This window comes from Pteropus medius, unplaced genomic scaffold, assembly GCF_902729225.1.
Source record: "Pteropus medius unplaced genomic scaffold, Ma_sr-lr_union100, whole genome shotgun sequence".
NCBI lineage: Eukaryota > Metazoa > Chordata > Mammalia > Chiroptera > Pteropodidae > Pteropus > Pteropus medius.
In genome coordinates, this window is record NW_024351730.1 from 24,372,676 (window position 1) to 24,394,017 (window position 21,342).

The 21,342-nt window shown below is 35.5% G+C and overlaps 1 protein-coding gene and 1 pseudogene across 3 annotated transcripts in view; both read right to left on the minus strand.

Annotated features, from left to right (window-relative positions):
- NUP54 (nucleoporin 54) overlaps positions 1 to 18,176 on the minus strand; it is a 29,756-nt gene extending 11,580 nt beyond the window's left edge. For 2 of the 3 annotated variants that reach the window (XM_039845486.1, XM_039845488.1), the window contains exons 1-9: positions 18,023 to 18,176; positions 14,189 to 14,272; positions 13,949 to 14,095; positions 5,819 to 6,045; positions 4,125 to 4,312; positions 3,125 to 3,321; positions 2,867 to 2,938; positions 1,703 to 1,757; positions 1,177 to 1,270 (exon numbers count right to left, since the gene is read on the minus strand). In XM_039845486.1, coding sequence (XP_039701420.1) covers positions 1,177 to 1,270; positions 1,703 to 1,757; positions 2,867 to 2,938; positions 3,125 to 3,321; positions 4,125 to 4,312; positions 5,819 to 6,045; positions 13,949 to 14,095; positions 14,189 to 14,272; positions 18,023 to 18,089 — 1,131 coding nt within the window. In that variant the 5' untranslated portion in view covers positions 18,090 to 18,176. The remainder of the gene's footprint in view (positions 1 to 1,176; positions 1,271 to 1,702; positions 1,758 to 2,866; positions 2,939 to 3,124; positions 3,322 to 4,124; positions 4,313 to 5,818; positions 6,046 to 13,948; positions 14,096 to 14,188; positions 14,273 to 18,022) is intronic. The other variant, XM_039845487.1, reaches the window with a different exon arrangement.
- On the minus strand, positions 13,512 to 13,627 carry LOC120588603 (uncharacterized; annotated as a pseudogene).
- Positions 18,177 to 21,342: the final 3,166 nt, after the last annotated feature.

Here is a 21,342-nt window from a genome sequence, read left to right on the forward strand (position 1 = left end):
AACCTTATTCACATTTTTATGTAAATAAAAATGCCTTGTTAACTAATGTGTTACCTGTAGATAAACTTGCTTGCTTGAGATAATGTGTTACTTGTAGATAAGCTTGCTTGCTTGAGAACCATAGGCTTCGAAGGAAGCTGGCTTCATTCCCAGACATCTGGGTGCCAGAAGACTGACTGCAAAAATCCTTTCCAGACCTCCTTACCAGAACATGCTGTGCAAAGGACTCCATGGGAAAAGAGGAGTTCCTTACCCCTCCTTGGTAATTCCTTTGTTTCACTTACCTTCCTTCCAGGTGGCCTGAGAAACAAGCCATGGCCAGGAGACAGGATAAAAAAGAAGACAAGATAGTAGACCCAGAGACATTCTCCCTTCCCTCCAGGATGTGGGTCTGAATTTCTCCCTTGTCCCTTAGTCAGCCTTTGTCTCTTACCTAGCCCTCTCCCTGTAACCCCTGCTGGCACTGAAGCACAAGCTGCAAGATGGTCAGATGGTCTTTGTGACAGCAGTCCACCATCTTTTCAGGGTGCCAGCTTTTGAATAAACCTGCTTTCCGCCCCCACAACCCTTGTCTCTGGACTATTGGCTCATGAGCAGCAAGCAGCCACACCTGAGTATGGTAACAAAATGGGTTGCTTCATAAAACAGTAAGCTTTTCATTACTCAAACAATCCGAATGAATATCTCATCAGAAATTCCATTTAGAGAATTTAGAGGTGACCTTTAAGAATGTTCAGTTATTTGATTATGAAAGTCTACTTTATAAAATATTATGTAGATTTAAGCATTTAATAATTTAATTCTGCTTCATTAACCTATAATTATAACATACTGTGACAACATGAAGAATCACAGCCTCCATTTTCATAAGGACCCATAAATAAAAAGTGTTTAATAAAGCAAATAATATTCATTCTATGGCTGGAACCAGAATGGAAATCTAATTTGCTAAGGCAACAATTTTAAATTCATTGTTAAAATACATCAAATCAGATTTACATGATTTTGGAGACCCTATAATAAAAAAAGTAGTGGCATAAAAATATAATTGTTAATTTGCAGTATATACTATATTGTTTCCCTATAAGATAAAATAATAACACACATGGTAAAAAGAAATGTCTGTGATCCCTTTTACTATTCCCAGAGCCAGAAAACGAAGCTGAAAATGCTTACATCTAATCTGGTCTGATGCTGCTTAGTCATCTGATCTTGAACCTTCAGTCTTCGAAGAAGTTCTTTGAAACCCACCATTGGTACAGGAATTAACCTGAAGAAATGCAAGTGGTCAATTTTCAGGCCCTAAATCTATTACAAAATATGAGAACTTAAGGTTTTCGTGATAACATTCATATAATTTCACATTAAATTTCTAGGGTTTAGGGACAAATCTAGGACTATGAAATCAACAATGTTACACTGCAGAGATTTATTTACCCTCCCTATTTTACAAAGGAGGAAACAGAGTTCAGTCAAAAGTTACATTATTAAATGCAAATATAATTAGGGTATTAGTACTCAGATTTCAATGTTTTCACCACACTACACTGCCGTACCATAGTCAACATTCTGTAAAAAGCAACAGAAATGAAAATAAACTCATCTCAAATGTAAGAATTAAAATTAATAGCTTAAATTTTTTTTGCTTTCCTAATAGTAAGTATTAGTTCTTATAGGAAAAGAAAGATGAAGATATACTTACTTTTCAGAATCAGGGTTATCCACCTTGGCTTGTTCCCAGATAATAGGATCAACACCTACCACAAAGAAAAAATTTTTTTCTAAAAGAAACTATTTTCCATTTTTATAATATTTGTATGGGAAAGGCCTTCCCAAAATAAGACGCAAAACCCATAAGCTGTAATGAAAAATGGCTGTCAAATATGGCCACGATAAAAATAAAAATTTTTGTGGGATAAAGCTAAAAAAAAGTATAGATAGGAAATACCTATAAGATAACCAACCTATAGGATAACAGATTAATCTTCAGAGTATATAGAAAGAGCTCCTATAAATCAGGAAGATAAAAAAAAATCTAAACAAATGGGTAAAGGACATGAATAGGTAGTTCGCAAAAAATACAAACGTGGCTAATAAATTTACAAAAAGATGCTCAACTTTACTAGTAATCAGAGAAATCCAAATGAAAATAGCTATTAATTTTTTGTCATCAGAGTAGCAAAATGTAAAAGGTAATCATTGTTGACACACTAGAGCAAAATGAGAAAATACTAGAAAAATGAAAGATATGAGAAAATATGAGAAAAACAACACATTCCTGTTATGAATGTAAATGGTAGAACTTTCTCTGGAGAGCAGTTTGGCAGTAGCTAACAACATATAAAGTATACATAATCTTGACTCAAAAATTTCATTACCAGAGGTCTAGTCTAAAAAAAAAATACCCATGTATTCTAAGACATATTTATGAGGATGTTAATTGTTGCATAGTTTATAACAGTGAAAAGGTAAAAAACTAGATGTTAGGTCATGTAAGGTACATTCACGGTATTCCATGTAGTTTTTAAAAAGAATAAGATTTACCTTTATGACCCGACATGGAAAATACTAAGAAATACTGTAAGGGCAAGATGCAGTAAATGTACAGGGCAGAATCCTTTTTTTAAGGACTTCCATGTACATATGTTTGTATTAAAATCACAGATAAAAGACTAATAGCACAATAAATTATTAATAGTAGTTACTTCTGTGGAAAGGAGATAGAGAAGGATCTGTCATATAGTCAACCTAGTTATGCCATCTAGAATCTTTTACAGTGAGAACACATTCAGGTTTTACTTGAATACTCAGTTAAAATGAGAGACAAACTAGAAAAAAATAAATCAAAATATTAAAAGTAAATTACCTTTGGGTAGATGGATTATGGACAATTTTCCTTTAGCTTGTAATTTCCCCAAATTTCTAGCAAACATATTAGCTATATAATAAAAACACTAGATGAATGAATACAATAAAAACATTCAAAACCATGTCCTAAATAAACAGACATGTAATAAACTGACACTAGTTTTTAATAACATTAATAACCAATACCTCCCAAAATAGTGGACGCATATATTTCTAAGTCTTTCATTTCCTCAACTCTATGCGTCTTGAAACATACCAGCAGGAGGATTCTGTAAAAGCTGTTTGATCTGTGCAGGAGAAAGTTCTGTTCTAGTCATTGAAAGAGTTACACCAAGTTGCTGCAGTTGTGTTTTTATATTGGTTTGTTCAAAATGCGTATATAGTGTTGTAGCTGGAACTCTTCTTGAAGTACCATTTGGAGAACGCTCAACAACATAAATGACAACTTCTGTCCTGGGAAAAAAATAACCAAATTATAAAATATGGAGCACATAACTCATAACCATAAATATCAATGCAGTATGTGATTTTCAAAGGGCACTAGCTGAGTTCAGAAATGGTTTTAGAAGGGAATTAAAAATTTTTTTCTTAACTCTCTGAAAATAAGGAACCTTTACTTAATGTTATGTTCAACTATAAAGCAACTTAAATGATGAAATTAAAATGAGATTAAAGGCAAATAAGATAGTATTTGTAAAATGTTTGCTTAGCTGCAAAGTCCTATGTAAATATTATTTATTATTTTTTTCTAGATTCAAGAAGTATTTTGGAAATTCTGTTGAAGTCCATGGGCTGTTTTACTGCAAGTTAAGACCAAGAAGTAAAATATGATTTAAGTTATCTAATAACAATAATTCTAAACCAAAGACAGCCTAAAGCAAATGTCTTGCCACTAAGTGTGAAAATTGCAGGACAACAGAAGTTAATCAATCATATTTATCCATGAATGAACATGAATACTAATCAGTTAAAACTTTCCATTAACCTCTCTGTGGCTCTTGATTTGTATACAGCCACAATTGTTTCTTCCTGTTTCTAAATGAAAAAATCTAAGAAATTACTAGCATCTAATAAATTACAAAATCCAAGATTAAGAAAAAAGCTTTTAAACATTTCTATGTAAGTACTGAAAAATCACTAGCTGAGAAATAACATTCTGCTCTGAGATATAATTGTTTTAGCAACAAAAACACTTTGGATCACTTTCTTTGGGCCAAGGCACACAGAAATAAATAGTATATTTAATGTATACTTACTGATCATCTGGCAACGTTTTAATACCCTCTACATTTACAGTGAGGGTCTGGTTTCCTGCCAAAACTTTATGCAACGATTCTACCAATTGCTGTTGCTGGCTTCGAATATCTGTTTCTTTTTTGTTGAAAATTAAAACCACTAGCCCATCTTCATCTTTATTATTGGGCATACAACTATAACCTACTGCCTGTGGGATGAGAAAATAAATAATATCAAAAATATGTACAGATCTTAAATCAGGTATTTAATATTAATAGCTTCATATGTGCTAAAATAGGGAAAACAGCTTAAGGTCTGGTAGTAAAGGAAATAATGATTCTTTTCTCCTTGTGCCCTAGAAGGTCACGCAAGTATAAAGAGAAATTATTTTACCCAAGAAATTTATAGAGTAAAGTTAAAATTTCCTTTTCAATGGAGTAACTAAATAGCTTTCTCCTCTGAAAAACTTTGATATTATTGTTAGGTGTTTCTGCACACTACTGAAATAACTCTGTCGTATAAAAATGACTACAAAAGTCATGGACCAAAATGTATGTCATTTTACTACATATCAGACTCATGGAATCTTAAGTTTTAGATATATAAAGAAATGATTTATTAAACAAGTACTTTTAAAGTAAAATAATAACATAGTCAACTTATACATACTATCAAGAATGTCTACGTCATTTTATGGTTTTCTGTAATACAAAACTTATATAATGGGCTAGTTTTTTTCACATAATATTAAATATGACAAACTATCTTTTTAGGGAATTAATCTTTTAGATAGAAGCCTTTTCTCTTTTGTCATCACTTATAACACAAGGTTTTGAAAAGAATTTAAATTCACTCTGGATTAGTTCATTATGCATTTTACCATTTGTGTTATCAATTTAAAAATTAAATTGTTATAGTCAACTTATGTCTAGTGTATACCTCTTAGTCACTAAACATTTTTTGTCAGAGTGATGAGATAATGAGATGTTCCCTAACAAGATTGGCTAGTCACTTTTTATTGTTTAATCTTGTTCTAGGGTCTAATTCTCAGCTTTGCAGCTCCAAGGACAGGCTTATGTTTAGGTTTCAGAGACTGACATCGGTCAATAAAACTCAAAAGAGGCTGAAGTATAAACTGGATTGCAATATGCTAATTTGTTATAAAAATTCACCACAAACTGACCTAAATACCCCTCACTGGCTGGTGAACAGAATCTTTGAAAAGTCAAATTCAAATGGAAAGGTTTTATGTTTGCTAGGCACAGAATGAGAACAAAGAAAATGGACTACACTGTTTTAACAGCTTTGGCATCCAGCTGTAATAATGACAATAGGATTGTACATGCCAACCAGAACAGAAAGTCCTGTCTGCTGATTAGGGTACACTTTCCCGGATAATGTTAGATGACTATCACTAAATTCTAGTTTTACATCTCCTCTTTAAAGATGCCAAGCAGACCATTTCCCTTCTGTTAACACTTTTTCCTCAATTATAAATTACATTCTATTCATACCTTCCTGGTCACCTTTAATCACACAAATGTAAGAAATCACTTCTATATTATAATTTCTGTATTTTTAAAACGAAAGTATAATTGTACCACACTCAAGGTACTAAAATAACAAGCAATTGTTTTCTTAATATTATTTTAATCTACATATCATATTCTCTTATGCACACTTTCCAAGTGAAGAGCAAAAGCAATATTAATACCTTAAATCGGCAAAAGGGATTTTCTTGTGTGAATTCCACTGGTGGAATGTTGTTATTGAAATATCCTTTTCCTGTTCCCCAAAAGGCCTGCAGTTGATTCCATTTTGCCAAAATAGCATCCCTCTCATCTCCTAGTAGCGTTGGAGCAGAAAGAGCACTTGCAGTATTTATCAGTTGGTTGGACTGGGCAGGAGCTTGTGTAGGCTGACTGAAGAGACCACCTAATGCTAAAAATATACCCCAAAATTAGTATTTCAAAAAAAAAAAAAAATCAATTCAGATCCTAGGTATGGTAGGCAGAATATTGCTCCCCACCCAACAAAGATGTCCACAACCCAATCCCCAGAATCTGTAAATATGTTTCTTTATACAGCAAACAAGACTTTGCAGGTATGATTAAGAGATTAAGTTGGGATTATCTTGGATTATCAGAATGGGCTCAACATAATCATAAGGGTCCTTAAACAGGAAGAGGGAGGTCAGATAAAAGAGAGATCTGAAGATGGGATGCAGCTGGCTTTGAGGATGGAGGAGGGGGCTACAATCCAAGAAATGCAGAGACTCTCGAAGCTGCATAAGACAAAGGAATGGATTCTCCCCTAGAGCCTCTAGAAGTAACAGAGCCCTGCCAACACCTTGATTTTAACCCAGTAAAACCCATTTCTAGATTTCTGATCTCCAGAACTGTAAGCAATACATTTTTGTTGTTTTAAGCCACTATATCTGTGACACTTTGTTATGGAACAATAGGAAACTAACATACCAGGACAATTCTTATAATGTTAAAATTGCTTTTCTAATGGCATCATCTTAATATAATTAATTCCATTACCAGAACACAAACAGGGTCCATCACATTAGACCCACATCAAAACCCCCCCCCAAAAAAAGCACATAGATATAGAAAAGTAAAGGTTGTGAAGTTGCAAAATTGTTTTTTAAAATAACCTTTATTGCTGTTATATTTGTATTATAAATACAAATTGGATACAAAGATAAAAAATAAACAAAAAGAATCATTATATCAGTGTTACATCATTATCATCTTAATAAACACTTTTCCTTCTCTTATCACAAAGAAATATATAGTGAAAAGAACAACAAATGGACCAACCATCAGGATTCCAGGCTTAAAGCTTTAGCTGGCTGTGCAACTCTGGGCAAGTCACTTAACCTCTGATAGAAAGAGATGGTGAAGTTGTTAGATCAGATAAATATTTCCAAAGTGCGAGGTAAGTATCCTTGGTATATGATATTACAGCTGTCAAGCAACAGCTTAGTCACTAAATGAACAAATTCACATAAAAAATTATTTTAATTATCTGATTATATATAAAAAGTCTCATTTTGGTGCCAGAATGCCTTTAATGCTTCACGACAGCTGCTTATCTTACTATTTAACAAAGATGAGAACAAGTCTAAGGTATTTGGCTAGAATTAATTAACACTATTATATTTTCTTAGTACTAAATTTTGGTTATCTTGTCTTTATTTCAATTATCTTTTCTTTAAAGCAAATGATATTGATTTTCCATTTATAGCAGTGGTAAGAATTTTTCTATTAAAATAAATGTATTTAATGTTTAACAGTAAACTGATTTTTAAAAATCCTTAAACAATAATACAAGTGATATATAGATAAAAATCATGATGATAATATCAAAATGACCTGGGTTTTAGGACCATCATATTAGATAATATTTAAGTTTTCTTTTAGCTCTAAAGATTTCAAGTACAAGATCAATGGGGCTTCTAAAGGGCCAGAGTGGGGCTTCTGTTACCTACTAGATGAGTATTATTATAAATTCCCCAATGGGCAAATATGAAAATCATAGAGAACTGGTAGAAGCCAGAAGACTTGAATCTCGATTTACTATAAGCTCATTCTGTAGCCTTGGCCGAGAAATTCCTAACTAGACTTTTAAGTGAGATAAATTAACTATCATCTGTACTGATTTACATTCCGCTTCTCCTTTTATACTTCACACTAGATTACAACCACACTAGTCTCCTCACAATTCACTAGCTAAAAGACATTGAGAACTCAAATTATAAGATCCAACAGACTCCTTTCAAGCCTGAGCATATTATATTTCTCATACCTTTCTACCTTTTCAGGGCCCTCGCGGCTGTTGAAAATCTTTAACTTTCACTGAAAAAACATCCTCCCTGAAAAGCTCTTCTCCCTTAGATTTCCTGACAATACAGTCTCTTCTGGTTTTACACACACACCCCCTTTCATCCATCATTCACCATGCATTCATTCGACAAATATTTACTGAGTACCTACTATCAGACATAGAACTAAATACTAAGAATACAGTGGTAAACAAGACACAAAGGTTATTTAAATAAACTGAGCACATCAAACAAATATTAACAATTGTGATAAATGCTTCAGAGAAGTACAGACTATCTGAGAATTAAGTGAAGGAGCTAAGCGAGCTGAGAAGGGGTCAAGAGAAGGCTGTCCCACTAGAACCTCAGCTAAGGACTAAAGGAAATAGTCTGCCCGGCCACAAGGTAGGGGCAAAGATAAAGAGTATGTGCAAAATCTCTGTGGCAAAGAGGGGAAGACAGAGCTGGCAAAGCAATAAGGACTACTAAATAATAAGGTAGGAAAAAAAAATAGACACTGAAGGAAAGGACTCACACTGGCCAAAAATGTGACAATTTGAACATCAAAGAAATAAAGAATGCAACCAACTCAAATACATTCAATTTATTAAAGCTCATGCATTCAAAATAATTTTTAAAAGACCGAATATTTTAAAAATCTAGGAAAATCGAACAGCCACATGCAAAAGAATGAAACTAGATTTACCTACACGAAAATTAACTCAAAATGGATTAAAGACTTGAATGTAAGACCTGAAACAATAAAAATACATAGAAGAAAACATAGGCACTGAACTTATGGACGCTGTTCCCAGGGTTTTTGTGAACTTGACCCCAAAGGCAAAGGAAGTAAAAGCAAAAATAAATGAAGAGGACGACATCAAACTAAAAAACTTCTGTACAGCTAAAGAAACCATCAACAAAACAAAAAGGCTACCAACTGAATGGGAGAACACATCTGGAAACGATACCTCCAGTAAGGGGTTAATATCCAAAAATGTAAGGAGAACTCACACAACTCAACAACGAAAAAGTCAATTAAAAAATGGGCAGAAGACCTAAACAGATACTTTTCCAAGGAAGAGATACATATGGCCAACAAACATATTTGTAAGAATATATGTACCCCAACATTCATTGCAGCATTATTTACAATAGCCAAGATATGGAAGCAACCTAGATGTCCATTGATAGATGAATGGATAAAGAAGTTGTACATATATACAACAGAATATTACGCAGCAATAAAAAAGAATGAAATCTTGTAATTTGAGGCAACATGGATGGACCTAGAGGGTATTATGCTAAGTGAAATAAGTCAGGTAGAAAAAGACAAAAACCATATGATTTCACTCTTATGTAGAATATAAAACAAAAAGTAACAAAAACAGAATGGTGGTTACCAGAGGGGAAAAAGGGTGGGGGGAGGGAGAAATGGGTAAAGGGAGGTGAAATATATAGTAAACAGAAGAAAACTACTTTGGGGTGGGAAGCAGGCAATAAAGTACACAGATGTATTAATCTTGTACATCTCAAAATTATATAATGTTATTAACCAATGTTACTCAATCAATTTAACTTTTTTAAACACTTGAAAAAAATGTTTTTAATGTCAACTCTTTGGACACCATTGGAAATAACCAGGCCACTAACAATTTCTTACAAAAACTGTCAATGAAAAAAGGAATTTATCCTGTCTCTCCTATACAAATTGTATTTCAGGGTGACCAAATTGTATTTCAAGATGAAGAAAAATGTCCTTTTACAGGATGTGGATGGGAGGGCAGAATTAGAAAAATCACTATTTTGTAACTCCTAATAAAATAACTGATTGAGGCAATAATCATCAATGAATGAAACCATTAGGTTAAAAAGTGATAGGGAACTTTATAAAACAGATTAGCTCTCACCACCTGTATCTACTGATCAATCTTAGCTTCACTAAAAGAGGGATAACCTCTTAATGAGATGCAATACAAAGCACATAGCACCACCTGCAAAGTATTTGTGCCAAAAAGTCAAACTTGAATACAATAAAGTACCTAAAGCTGACTTCATTTACTGAAAATATGAAGGATAAAGTTAAATGATACTACAAGGAAACAAACAAATCTAGAATGGGGGACATTTCACAGGACAATTGGCACAGTTTCTGCAATAACTCTTAAGAGAGGAAAAAAGAAAGTGGGGAATTCTCTATACTAAAAAGAAACTTAACAGACGTAAGAAAATAAATTCGTGGACCTTGTTTGGATAATGATTCAAACAAACCAGAATGACTGGGTATTAGATGATACTAAGGAATTATTAATTGTGAGTTGGAATGATGTCTGTGTTTTTAAAGAGAGCAGCATAATAAAGTAAGGGTGAAATGACATGCTTGGGATTTGTTTGCCTTAAAGTACTTGGTTAGACATCTATATTGTTCATACTATGCTATTTTTGTGTTAGAATTTTTCATAATTAAAGAACAGTTAAGTGTTGATTGGATTTGAGATGATAAATGACCTTAACTATTCGACTGAGTAAAGAAAACAGAAAACAGATTATGTGGGCTAAGGGGTAACAGAAGATAGGAGAGGATCCCACTCTCTTCTAACTACTTCAAGTAGTTTAAGAGAAGTGGTAGCTGAAGTGAGATGTGAGATTAAAGTAGTTTTGTTTTATTGTTACTATTTTAAGAAAACAAGAACTTAGATTGTTTAACTGTGGATGAGAAGGATCCTTGGGAGAAAAGTTGAGACTTTTTTTACAGGGGTGGGTTGGGAAGAATAATCAACAGCACAAAGGTCTCCAGAAGGTAGGAGGATATGAAATCCAAGGCACAAGTGAAAAAGAGCAAAGGATGGAATGGAGGTAAATTGATTTGGTAGTGAGAAGCTAATGGAATTACAATGAGGGATTCTGTTTTCTCTCAGAAGTAGAGGTCAAGCCATCTGCTAAAAGCGAGAACAGAGAAATTTGAGATCTGAAGAGAACAAATTTAAAATAACTGTTATAGTAAGTGAGAGAATAAGTTGAAGATAGAAACTTGTAGGATTACCAGGCAATGCTGAGACCCCAACTGAGGTTGGTGATTAAGAATTTAGAGATACTGTTCAATCTTCTGTATTGTGTGATTATTCTCAAGCGGTACCTTGATAGACAATTGGGCTTACATAGGTTTGGGTTTGGGTTTTTTTCAGGCAGATGTGATACAAAGACAAGGAAGTTTAGCATATTGACAAGAGTGACTGAAATGAAAGGACGTGGAATCTAAACTAATTGGAAAGGATAGTGAAGACAGGAAAGAGCTGATGGAAGAGCAGAAAATGTCAGTGATCTGAGAACACCTATATTGGAAGTAGTTGAAAAGGCAGGCTAAAAGAGAAATAGGTGGTGAGATGGTTACATTACTGATTCTAGAATTAGAATCATTTCAGATATTGCCAAGGGCCAGGGTAAGAATTGTGGTTGAAGTGAGATAGAGAAGGTCTTTGGAATACAAAGTAGATGGCAAGGCTGTGGGTACATGATGCTAAAATAACCCAGGTTCACGGCAGTTGTTTGAAGGAAAAGCAAGACTAAGAGCCAGTTGCCAAAGTTTTCAAATAAGAGATACTGTTTAGGAAGGCAGCAGATAACTGAGATAAAACATATCATCTCAGACAGTCAAGTGCCTCATATAAGCAGTGGTTTTAAAAAATAAGGCAACAGCTCCATAACCTTCACAGATTAAACTCAAAGTCCTTCCAACAGCAGATCCCAAATTCATTATGCTATGCCATGCATTCAGGCCTTTGTCAATGTTATTCCCTCTGCCTGGAATACTCTTTTCTGACTTTAACTGGTTAATTCCTTCAAGATTCAGCTCTTCTTCTGCATTCCATAGCACCCTGATTGGGTGCTCTCATAAATATATTCGATAATTGGATGTTTATTATTCTATCTAACTGAATGTTTGTTACTCTATCTCTTTGTAGACTAAGCATGGATAGTGGTTTTCAATCTCATATATATGACGCCTGAAATATGACATACACTCAATAAATGGTTGCTACATAACCAAATACCCCTTTCATTCTGAAAATGAATAGCACCATATTCAAATTCCCTTTTTTCCTAAAAGTGCAACTACAAGAACTTATAATTGAAGAGACTTTATTTCAAGAAACAAAGAAATAAAACTTTTCCTTTCTTCTCCTTAACTACTTAAATGTCCATCAAACTTTGTATTTTCACGAGGATATTAGAAAACATGAATGATTAGAACACTAGAAAGAATAATTCTGAAACTAATATTATCTTAGTCCTATTGATTAGACAATTCTTGAAATTCACATTTAATAAACTACTAATCTTTAGACTGAGTAGGATAAATTTTAGCCAATCAATCAAGTTACCTAAGAAAAATGAAACAAAAGTGATTTTAAGAGACAGCAGACTGGAAAAGTGAAGAGTATTACACAGGAAGACAAGGAACTTAAATTTATGTTCCTATATTACTTCTTGGGAGGTATATGGGAAAGTCACAATCATTCAGTTTCCTCTCTTTACCTATAAAATGGAAATACCACGAGTATTATTTCATAGGGTTCTTAGGAGAATTAAATAATCCATGCCACACCAGCTAGTAAAGAAGCTATCAAAGACTAATTCTGCACTTGTGTAAAAGAAGCTGAAGAGGCTCGTACCGGCCAAAGGTGGAACGATTTAAGCATCAATAAGGATAAGAGCTGCAATGGATTAAAAAATATCAAATAGTTTAAATACTTGAGTTCCTGACGTTAAAAAAAAATTAATCGGTCACTTTTGGAGAATGATTGGGAACCAATTTTTTATTTTGAAAACTAATAATAAAGGGATAGAATCAACCAAATAAAAATGAGGAAAAGCTTCTCTTTATAGAATTATTTCAACAAATATATGGAAAAAGAATCATAGGGTAGGAATAATACCATTTTGCAACCCCTAATGAATTAATGGATCTAGGTAATGATCACCAACAGTTACTGCTAACGTCAGGAAAACTAGAGGCAATCAGACATTATATGCCTCTTTATAAAAAATACACCATTACTACCTATAAAGTAGTCTTGCAAACAAACAAAAATCTGAACTAGTGATATAAATAAATCCCTAGATCCAACCCAACTTATAAGAAATACAGAGAACAAAGGAATATGTTATATCATACCACAGGAATGCAACCAGTGAAGCCCTGACTGAAAAACCCTATGGGACAAATGATTTCTTCAATAAATTGAAAAATCAAATAGAGCTAAAAGAAGAACTTACAGAGATTTAAGACAAAGAAAGCAATACTATTTATACACTTGAATGACAAAAGAAAGAAAGTGATTATCACAAAAAACCACATAGTTCCATATAGTTCCTCTGATGGGGATGGGATTGGGAGGGGAATGTTGAGGGCATCTCAAGTGGCTGGCCAGGGTCTACCTCCTGATATAGGCAGTGGTTATAAAGGTGTTCACTTTATATATACTTCATTAAACTGTACTTTTTTGCAGTTTTCTATATTTGTGTTATTTTTATTTAGCACAACAAAAAAGTTTTAGTCTATTGTTATTATTTATGCCTACAGCACCTAGTCCTTCTAGGTGGTCTCCCATCCAAGTACTAACCAGGCCTAACCCTGCTTAGCTTCCGAGATCAGACATCGGGCTTGTTCAGGGTGGCATGGCTATAGACCATGGACCATGGCTCCACTGGGGCGTGAACCCAGGACCTTCTGCAGACGTGCTAACCGCTACACTATGGAACCACGTCCCAACAAAAAATTTAAATGGAATGATACTAAACCCAGCGGCTCTATAATCCTACTCATGCCAATTAGTCTTCTCCCCAGTTGCTATTGTTATATATAAACTTGAGAAGTACTAGCATTTGGAAACCTGTGAAACATAATATTTATAATTCTTCAAAAAAAGGTATCCACTAAAGTGCACTCAATGATGTTAGCTGTATTGTTATGGATTTATATTAGAAGTAAGATGAAAACCTCATACTTACTAGTTTGCTGCTGCTGCTGCTGTGTATTAAATCCTCCAAATCCCAGTCCAGTTCCCAAACTAGTACCTAAACCAGTACTAGTTCCAGTTGTTGTGCCAAAACCAGTACCAAATCCAAAACCTTTGTTCTGAGTACCACCGAAGAGTCCTTTGAATGAAAAATTGAAATTGTGTAAGTTAAAAAAAAAAAATCTGACCTCTAGCTCATTTACTTCTACAAATGAATTATGATTGCTCTTACCCGTAGTGCCTGTGTTAGCTGGAGCAGAAAAGCTGAATGCAGAACCTGCTGTTGTAGATGTTGTCCCAAATCCTCCAAACCCACCTAATTATAAAGGGATAATAAAACAGAAAGAATTTTTTGTATACGTTAAGAAATAACTTTTCCAATTATTTTACAATTGCTACATATAAACTATACTGATCTAATTTTCCTTTCTCTACTTTCAACATCATTTTTTAAAAAAACTATTCTACTAATCAAAAAGTCAATATGTTGTATGAAATAAACGACTGAAGTAGAAGTACCACAATGCAATATATACCCTTCAACTAAAGGGGTGATTATGTTATGGCTAAGAAAACATGTTAAGCCTATTGACATGTGTTTCACAAACTCAACTGCCTACAAGATTTAAGCTGATAACATTAATGAGTGGAGCAGACTGGGTATTTAATGACTGGTACAACTGTTCAATGTGAACAGTTTTTAAAAATGGCAGCAGTTCCTCAATTCCAGCAGATTATTGCTGCAGGAGAATGGTAGGTTAGCAGTGCTATATACTCCTATTTTTCCTAAGAGAAATAGAAGATTTAGATTTTCTATGTGAAATTTACAGAATTTTTAACCCTAATTCAATTCGGTTATTATTATTATTATTATTATTATTATTATTATTAATGTTTTTTTTTTTTTTTTTTTACAACGAATTCAGATGTTTTTAAAATAGTGTGCTAAATAGATCGTAAAGGGAGAGTGTACTGCCAGTTTGCAGCCTTGGCTTTGGTCAATTAGTTTACATTCTACTTTAGCTTATATTTCTACGTAATCTCCACTGACACTAAAGAAAACATGCCAATATACTGACCTCTATACAACAAGAATGTGTTTCTTGAAAGAAGAGATGAGGGAAAGAAAACCACATGTAGAAGGCAGTGGCAGGGAAGCTGACTAGAGCTATCATAGGCCTATTTCTGTACCAGTTTGGCATCTCTGACAGATATACAAATTTCATTTTTGAGTAAGTGCAGAGATGAAATTATCTTAACTATATCTAACTTGACATATGAATGGAATGAAATACTAGCCAATCTAAAATCGCTTTTTTTTTTTCTTATTGTCAGTCTTTACCTGATTATCAATGTGGTGCCAAAAAGACTTTTAAGACAAATGTTTGAACTATTAGTACTCTCTGAGCTCTGCCACAGGTTTTTTGGAATTCTAACTTTTAATCTCATGTATTTCTGGTATAAGAGACAGAGATTCATCAATGCTGTGACATTAAAGATTTGAGAAGGGAACAACTCCAACCCTTTGATATTCATCATGTAATTCTGGTATGGAAAATTACTCAAGAATAGACTGCGTGTTACATGCAGGCACAACCAAATACTCTATTTACTGTAGGTTCTGCTGCAGTACTGCAAACTGTGAACATTTTTGCTAAAAATCACCTCAAGTATGAACATTGTTCTTAATCTTTTTCATAACTCCACACTTCCATAGAAAAACTAAGATATATTCTGAATTGGCTACATGATAAAAATATCAGCCAGGATCTTATCATTCTCTATAATACCAAATGTTTATTAGTAATAGTGGATCTGGAAGGATACAAAATAAAAAAGTAAAGAACTTCTATCAGCCCTTTGCTGAAGGCTAAGTTAATGAACATATACATAAAAGTACTTAAAACACAGTTGTATTATCACAATTCAAAACTTAACAGTAACAACTCCAAATGAACATGAAATCGAGCAAATACCAACAGGTTTATTTATTATTGGTGAATTACAATACAGCTGAGTGGCTTTATTCAGAAACACAAATTTCAAAATAATGTTTCTGATTTACCCAATGCCAATTTTAAGCAAACAGAGAAAAGTAAACATACCAAATAACAGTAATGTGTGATCACTTTAAATATATCTTAATGATAATGGATTATTTTATTTCTGGAATTTTCAAGGTTTCTTCCAAATGTTTTCAAATCAGATGGCCAAGGTGATATTCACACTGCAGTAACAAGTGACTGCACAAAATACCAGACTTCGAAAATAAGTTTTAGTATATAAGTGTTTACCAAATGCATATAATTGGCATGGGTATAAGTGGCATAATGTAAGAGAATATGGACAATAAATTCATATACGAGCAGCTGAGGAACAAGACTTCTATTGGGTCATTGTATGTAAAGTATACATAGACCTATTTTAAATTTATACATATACAGACACGCTATAGCTTGTGTTTGCAAAATTTCCAATGAGCTTAAAAGAATTCACCTATGAGCTTCATAATTAATTCTTTGATTACGAAGATGTCTAGCCTACCTTTTAGAACTCAATGCTGACAATAAATCAAATTGCTCTCTCTGATCATTTCTCAAATTATTCAGTAAAGAACTGGGGATCCTTTCTATAATTACATAACTTATAGAATATATACTAATTTGCTGAATTGAACAAATACATTATTATTATTATACAGATCAAAAAACAAGACAGGTTACTGCTGTTCGTATAAGACTTGTTCTCTTGGGAAACACAAGGACAATCAAATGAAATTCCAATGAAAGATGCAGGAAAAATGGAAAAAAAAAAAAATGACTGCAGGAGTCCAAGAATCCCAAGAAAATGGGCCTGAGTGTTAAACTTGTACTTTGGAAGAGGTATCTTATAATTTGGAAGACACATTCTACTCAAAATAATAATCCATTCCAAATTATCACTTGGAAGTTACATTCTGTTCAGTTAAATGTAAACTTAACAAAGGAACATTATAATTTGCGAGACTTCTCAAACCTAAATCCTTTAAGACAGTCAAAACTTGATAACAAACGTTTTTGATTCGACGTTACGAGAGAAATTTCCTTTCCTTATTAGACAACTCGCTGTTCTTTCCCAAACTCTAGGAACCACAAAATATTCTTGGACTCCAGCTCCCAACATTCGTTACACATACGATCCGCAGTATCTACCTGCACTTGCCAGACTGTTACCAAAATTGAACGGAGTCGCCGAGGTAGTAGAAACACCGAAATTCCCAATATTAAAGTTCACTGCAGGATTAGCAGTTAATCCGAAACCCCCAAAATTAAACCCACTGGCGGTGGAGTTGGCAGTCTCAAGCCCACCAAATCCTGATAGGCGTGTAGGCAAAGAAACAAACAAACAAAAATTTAAAAGGGGAGAGGGGAAAGAAGAAGAAGAAAAGGAAAAGAAAGCGAGATAAGGATTAGAAGAGTCTGCAGGAAGTTTCACAGAAGTGAACAAAGACAAACTTCGACTTTGCTCCAAACAAGTTAAGAAAGCGGAGGAGGTGCAGGGACAGGAGGAAGGAGCAGGAGCGTGAAGACCCCTAGCGAGGACCAAAGGAGCCAGGGCGAAGGCCCCCGCCCCTCAAGGGCCGGGACCCAGGAGCCGCAGGGGTGAGCCCGAGGGACGCCCCCAGTCCTATCCTCGCCGGGCCCAGCAGCTGGAGCCATGTGAGCGTTCCCGCGGGTCCAGGAGGCTGAGGTGAGAAGGAGAGGGCGGGTCTCCGGCAAGGGAACTGAGGAGCCGCTTCAGGTCTCTACGAGTCCGACTCTGCGGAGGCGGGAAGCGAACCCTAGGAAGGCAGAGCCCTGCGGGACCCACACGCAGCGTGCGAGCTCCAGACTGGGCCTCTAGTAGCCCCGTGGCCTCCCCAAGAGCCGCCTCGGCCCACTCCGCCGCCGTGAGTCCTTTTCTGAAACCCTAAAGCCTCCGCGCGGGCAGGATACCCCAGGCTCCCCAAGCCGGAGAGTCTCGGACCGAGGGGGCGGACCAGAGGTCTTCCCTCCTCCCCAAGAGAAGGTCTGAGGGTATCACTCACCCGCTGGGGCCGCGGTGGCTGCAGCGGTGCCCGAGGTGCCCGAGGGAACCACAAAGTTGAAAGCCATATCGCGGGTGCAGAAGACCAAAGCGCCGCTCCCGCGACACTCGGTGCACTCCTCTTTTGGATCCGGCGGGGAAACTGCCCCAGTAACACGGAGTTCCGCCTCTTTTCTGGCCTAGCCTATGAGGCCTGAACTCACGAATGGTGTAGTGGGTGGAGGATGGAGAAGGAACGCCCCTGCCCCTCAAGCTTCCGGGGGTTTTATGGCTTAAGGCGGCGGAGAGTGTCACAACCGAGGTGAAATGCTGGGAAGCTTGCAGGGGTGTGCCGCCCTTACAAGCTACCTTAGGGAGGTCCCTTGGAAAAGACGTGCAGGAGACTGCACGCTTGTGTGTAATGAAGACAGGATAGGAAAGAAAGCCAAATCCTCATCCTCCGTAGTGGGAAGCCCACGGGTAATGTTAAACTGAAAATTCACGAAGCATCGTGTCATGTACAGTCATGAGAGTAAATTGAAAAAATAAAAAATGGATAAAAGTGGTGCCTCTGAGAATGATGTCTCTCTAGCTTTTTAAAACTAAAACCTTGTAGAATTATTTGATCCTTAAATCTACATGCTCGTATAACTAATAAAAACAAATAACAAAAAAGCCATTCTATCAAAATTACAAATGTCTTTGGACCCAACAATGCTATCTTATAAATTATTTGGCAAATTTATGTAATACAAGGTAATTTGTTACAGCATTGTTTATAAAAACAAATGATTGGAAACAAACCGGTTCGTTTAGTTACATATATACAAAGGAATACTATTCAGACATGATTGGGAACTGTAATGCTCTTTATGTAATGAAAAGAAAGATTTCAAAGATAAATTATAGGAAAAAAAATTTAGAACACTACAATTTGGGTGGAAAAAAGAAGGCTAGAATATATAAATACACATGAATGAGTTCCTTGACAGGTCCCTCTTCTTTGTCTTTCTCATATTCATCTCCAAGTTCTACACATTTTGTCTTTCAAAGTACTTCCAAAATACTTCATTTCCACTGCCATCTCTCTGATTACCTTAATCTCTTGAATAGACCAGGGATCAGCAAATGGGCCAAATGTAGGCTGCCGCTTATTTTTGTAAATACAGTTTTTTTTGGAACACAGACACATCTGTTTGTTTACCTGTTGTTTATGACTGCTCATGCTAAAAGAACAGATCTGAGTCACTGTGACAGAGAGGCTCACAAAACCGAAACTATTTTCTATGTGGCCCTTTACATAAAAAGTTTGCCAACCCCTATCTAGATGCTAGTAGCCCCTGCAGTACAATGAGCAAGACCCTCAGACTGTGACCTGGCAGTTCATTCTGGCTTGCCTAGAGAATAAGCTAGCTGTGGCTGGGGAGTTCCCCTTTCTCCTAGAGGAAGGGACTGCACCCAAGCTCAGGTCCCACAGAACTGGTGTATTTTTCACCCCAGCAATGGAGATTGTAACATTCTGTGGACAACTGGCATTCCCAGACTTCCATAAAACATTGGCATCCCAAATCCTAACTACTTGTTGCTCAGCAGCTTGTGTATTCCTCCACTGACAAGACATCTTCACCCTTGCTCTATAAAAAGGAGGACAAGAACTGAAAACAAACAGTGCTCTGGCTCTCAGCTTGCCTTTGCATAGGATGACAAGAAGATGAAGGGGTCTGTGCCTTATTTTTTCTAGCTGTCCCAGCCCTATAAATTTTTATTTTCCACAATGAAGCCCATTATTTAACCCATGTTATGTGGCTTTGTGGAATTCACACTTGAGGCTGGTACACGACACCCAGACAGGCTTCATCTTACACACCAGTGAGGACTCCAGAGAGACACACCTAACTCAACAGCCTCCTAATTGTACTCCCTACATCCATATTGACTCTCTTCTAATTTATTCACCCTGCAACTAGAGTGGGTCTTTCTAAACAAACCTTTCATGTCTCTCATTTCCCACTGGCAACCTAATTTACAACACTGCAGTGGCTTCCCATTGCTTTAACATGGCTTAATAATTCCCAATGTTGATTGGACCCCTGCCTTTCTCCAACCTTATCTGACACTATTCTTTCCTCTCTGAACTCCAGCCAAACATTTCCTCAGTCCCTTCTAAACAAGTTCTTTCCTACACCTGGGCACTTCCCATTCCCTCTGAAATTCTTTGCTTTGTCTAATTAACACCTATTCTTCAGTCTCAGCCAAATGTAACTTCGGTCTTGTTTCCAGAGCATCTTGAAACTTATTTGAAATTTTGCATTTAGATGATTTGTTTGCCGTCTGTTCCCCCACTAGACCATTAGATCCATATGTCTCTTTTTGGTCACCAGTTGCCTAGTTTATAGTGCCTGGAGTAAAGTGGCTGCTCAGTAAAATTGGTTGAACACATTATTTTTAAGTATAATGTAGAAAGAAGCCAGACCCTAAAGACTACATATTGTATGATTCTATTTATATGAAATGTCCAGAAAAGGCAAATTTATAGAGACAGAATGTAGATTAATAGTTGCCTGGGGTTGGGGTAGAAATGGAGATTGACTGTAAACTGGCTTGAGGGATCTTATTGAGGTAATAATGTTCTAAAACTGCACAGCTCAAATTTACTAATCATTGTATTATATACTTAAAATGGGTAAATTTTATGGTATGTAAATTATACTCCAATAAAGGTTTAAAAATAAAAAATATTAGTTGAGTAAATAAAAGACTATAGTTATTATCAGAAATGGGACTTCTATCTTGTGTTAAATATGTTCATGCTTCTGGACTTTGTATTCTATACCACTCACCCCATACCATACTTTCTCAATTATTGTTCATAGGTATATGTTTTAATATCTGGCAGTACATGTCACCCCTTATTAGTATTCTTTTAAATATATTTTCTGGACTTTTCTTACTCCTTGATTTTAAATAATTTGGCTTGGTATGTTACAAAGTTCTAGTTGTCTCTATATACCTTTGAGTAAGCAGAAATAAGAACAAGGAACTTCCCTGATGACATAAACAATCTAAAATGAGATCTAGGATTTCTAGGAAGCACATATGCTAGGAATCAAGTGTCTTTAATACGTAAGGACATTTGTTAACACTGAGCTAGGTATTTTATGACTGATCTGTATATGCTCTGATTTCTGACATATAATGCAATACTATTGGCACAGAAAAGGTTTTAAAGGTAATCTAAATTTGGGGATTAATATCTTTAGTTCAAATATCCCCAGAAACAAAAGTCCAGTATCTGTCCAATAGTTCTCTGATTCTCTGCAAAGCCCTTCTAGGTGGATTTGT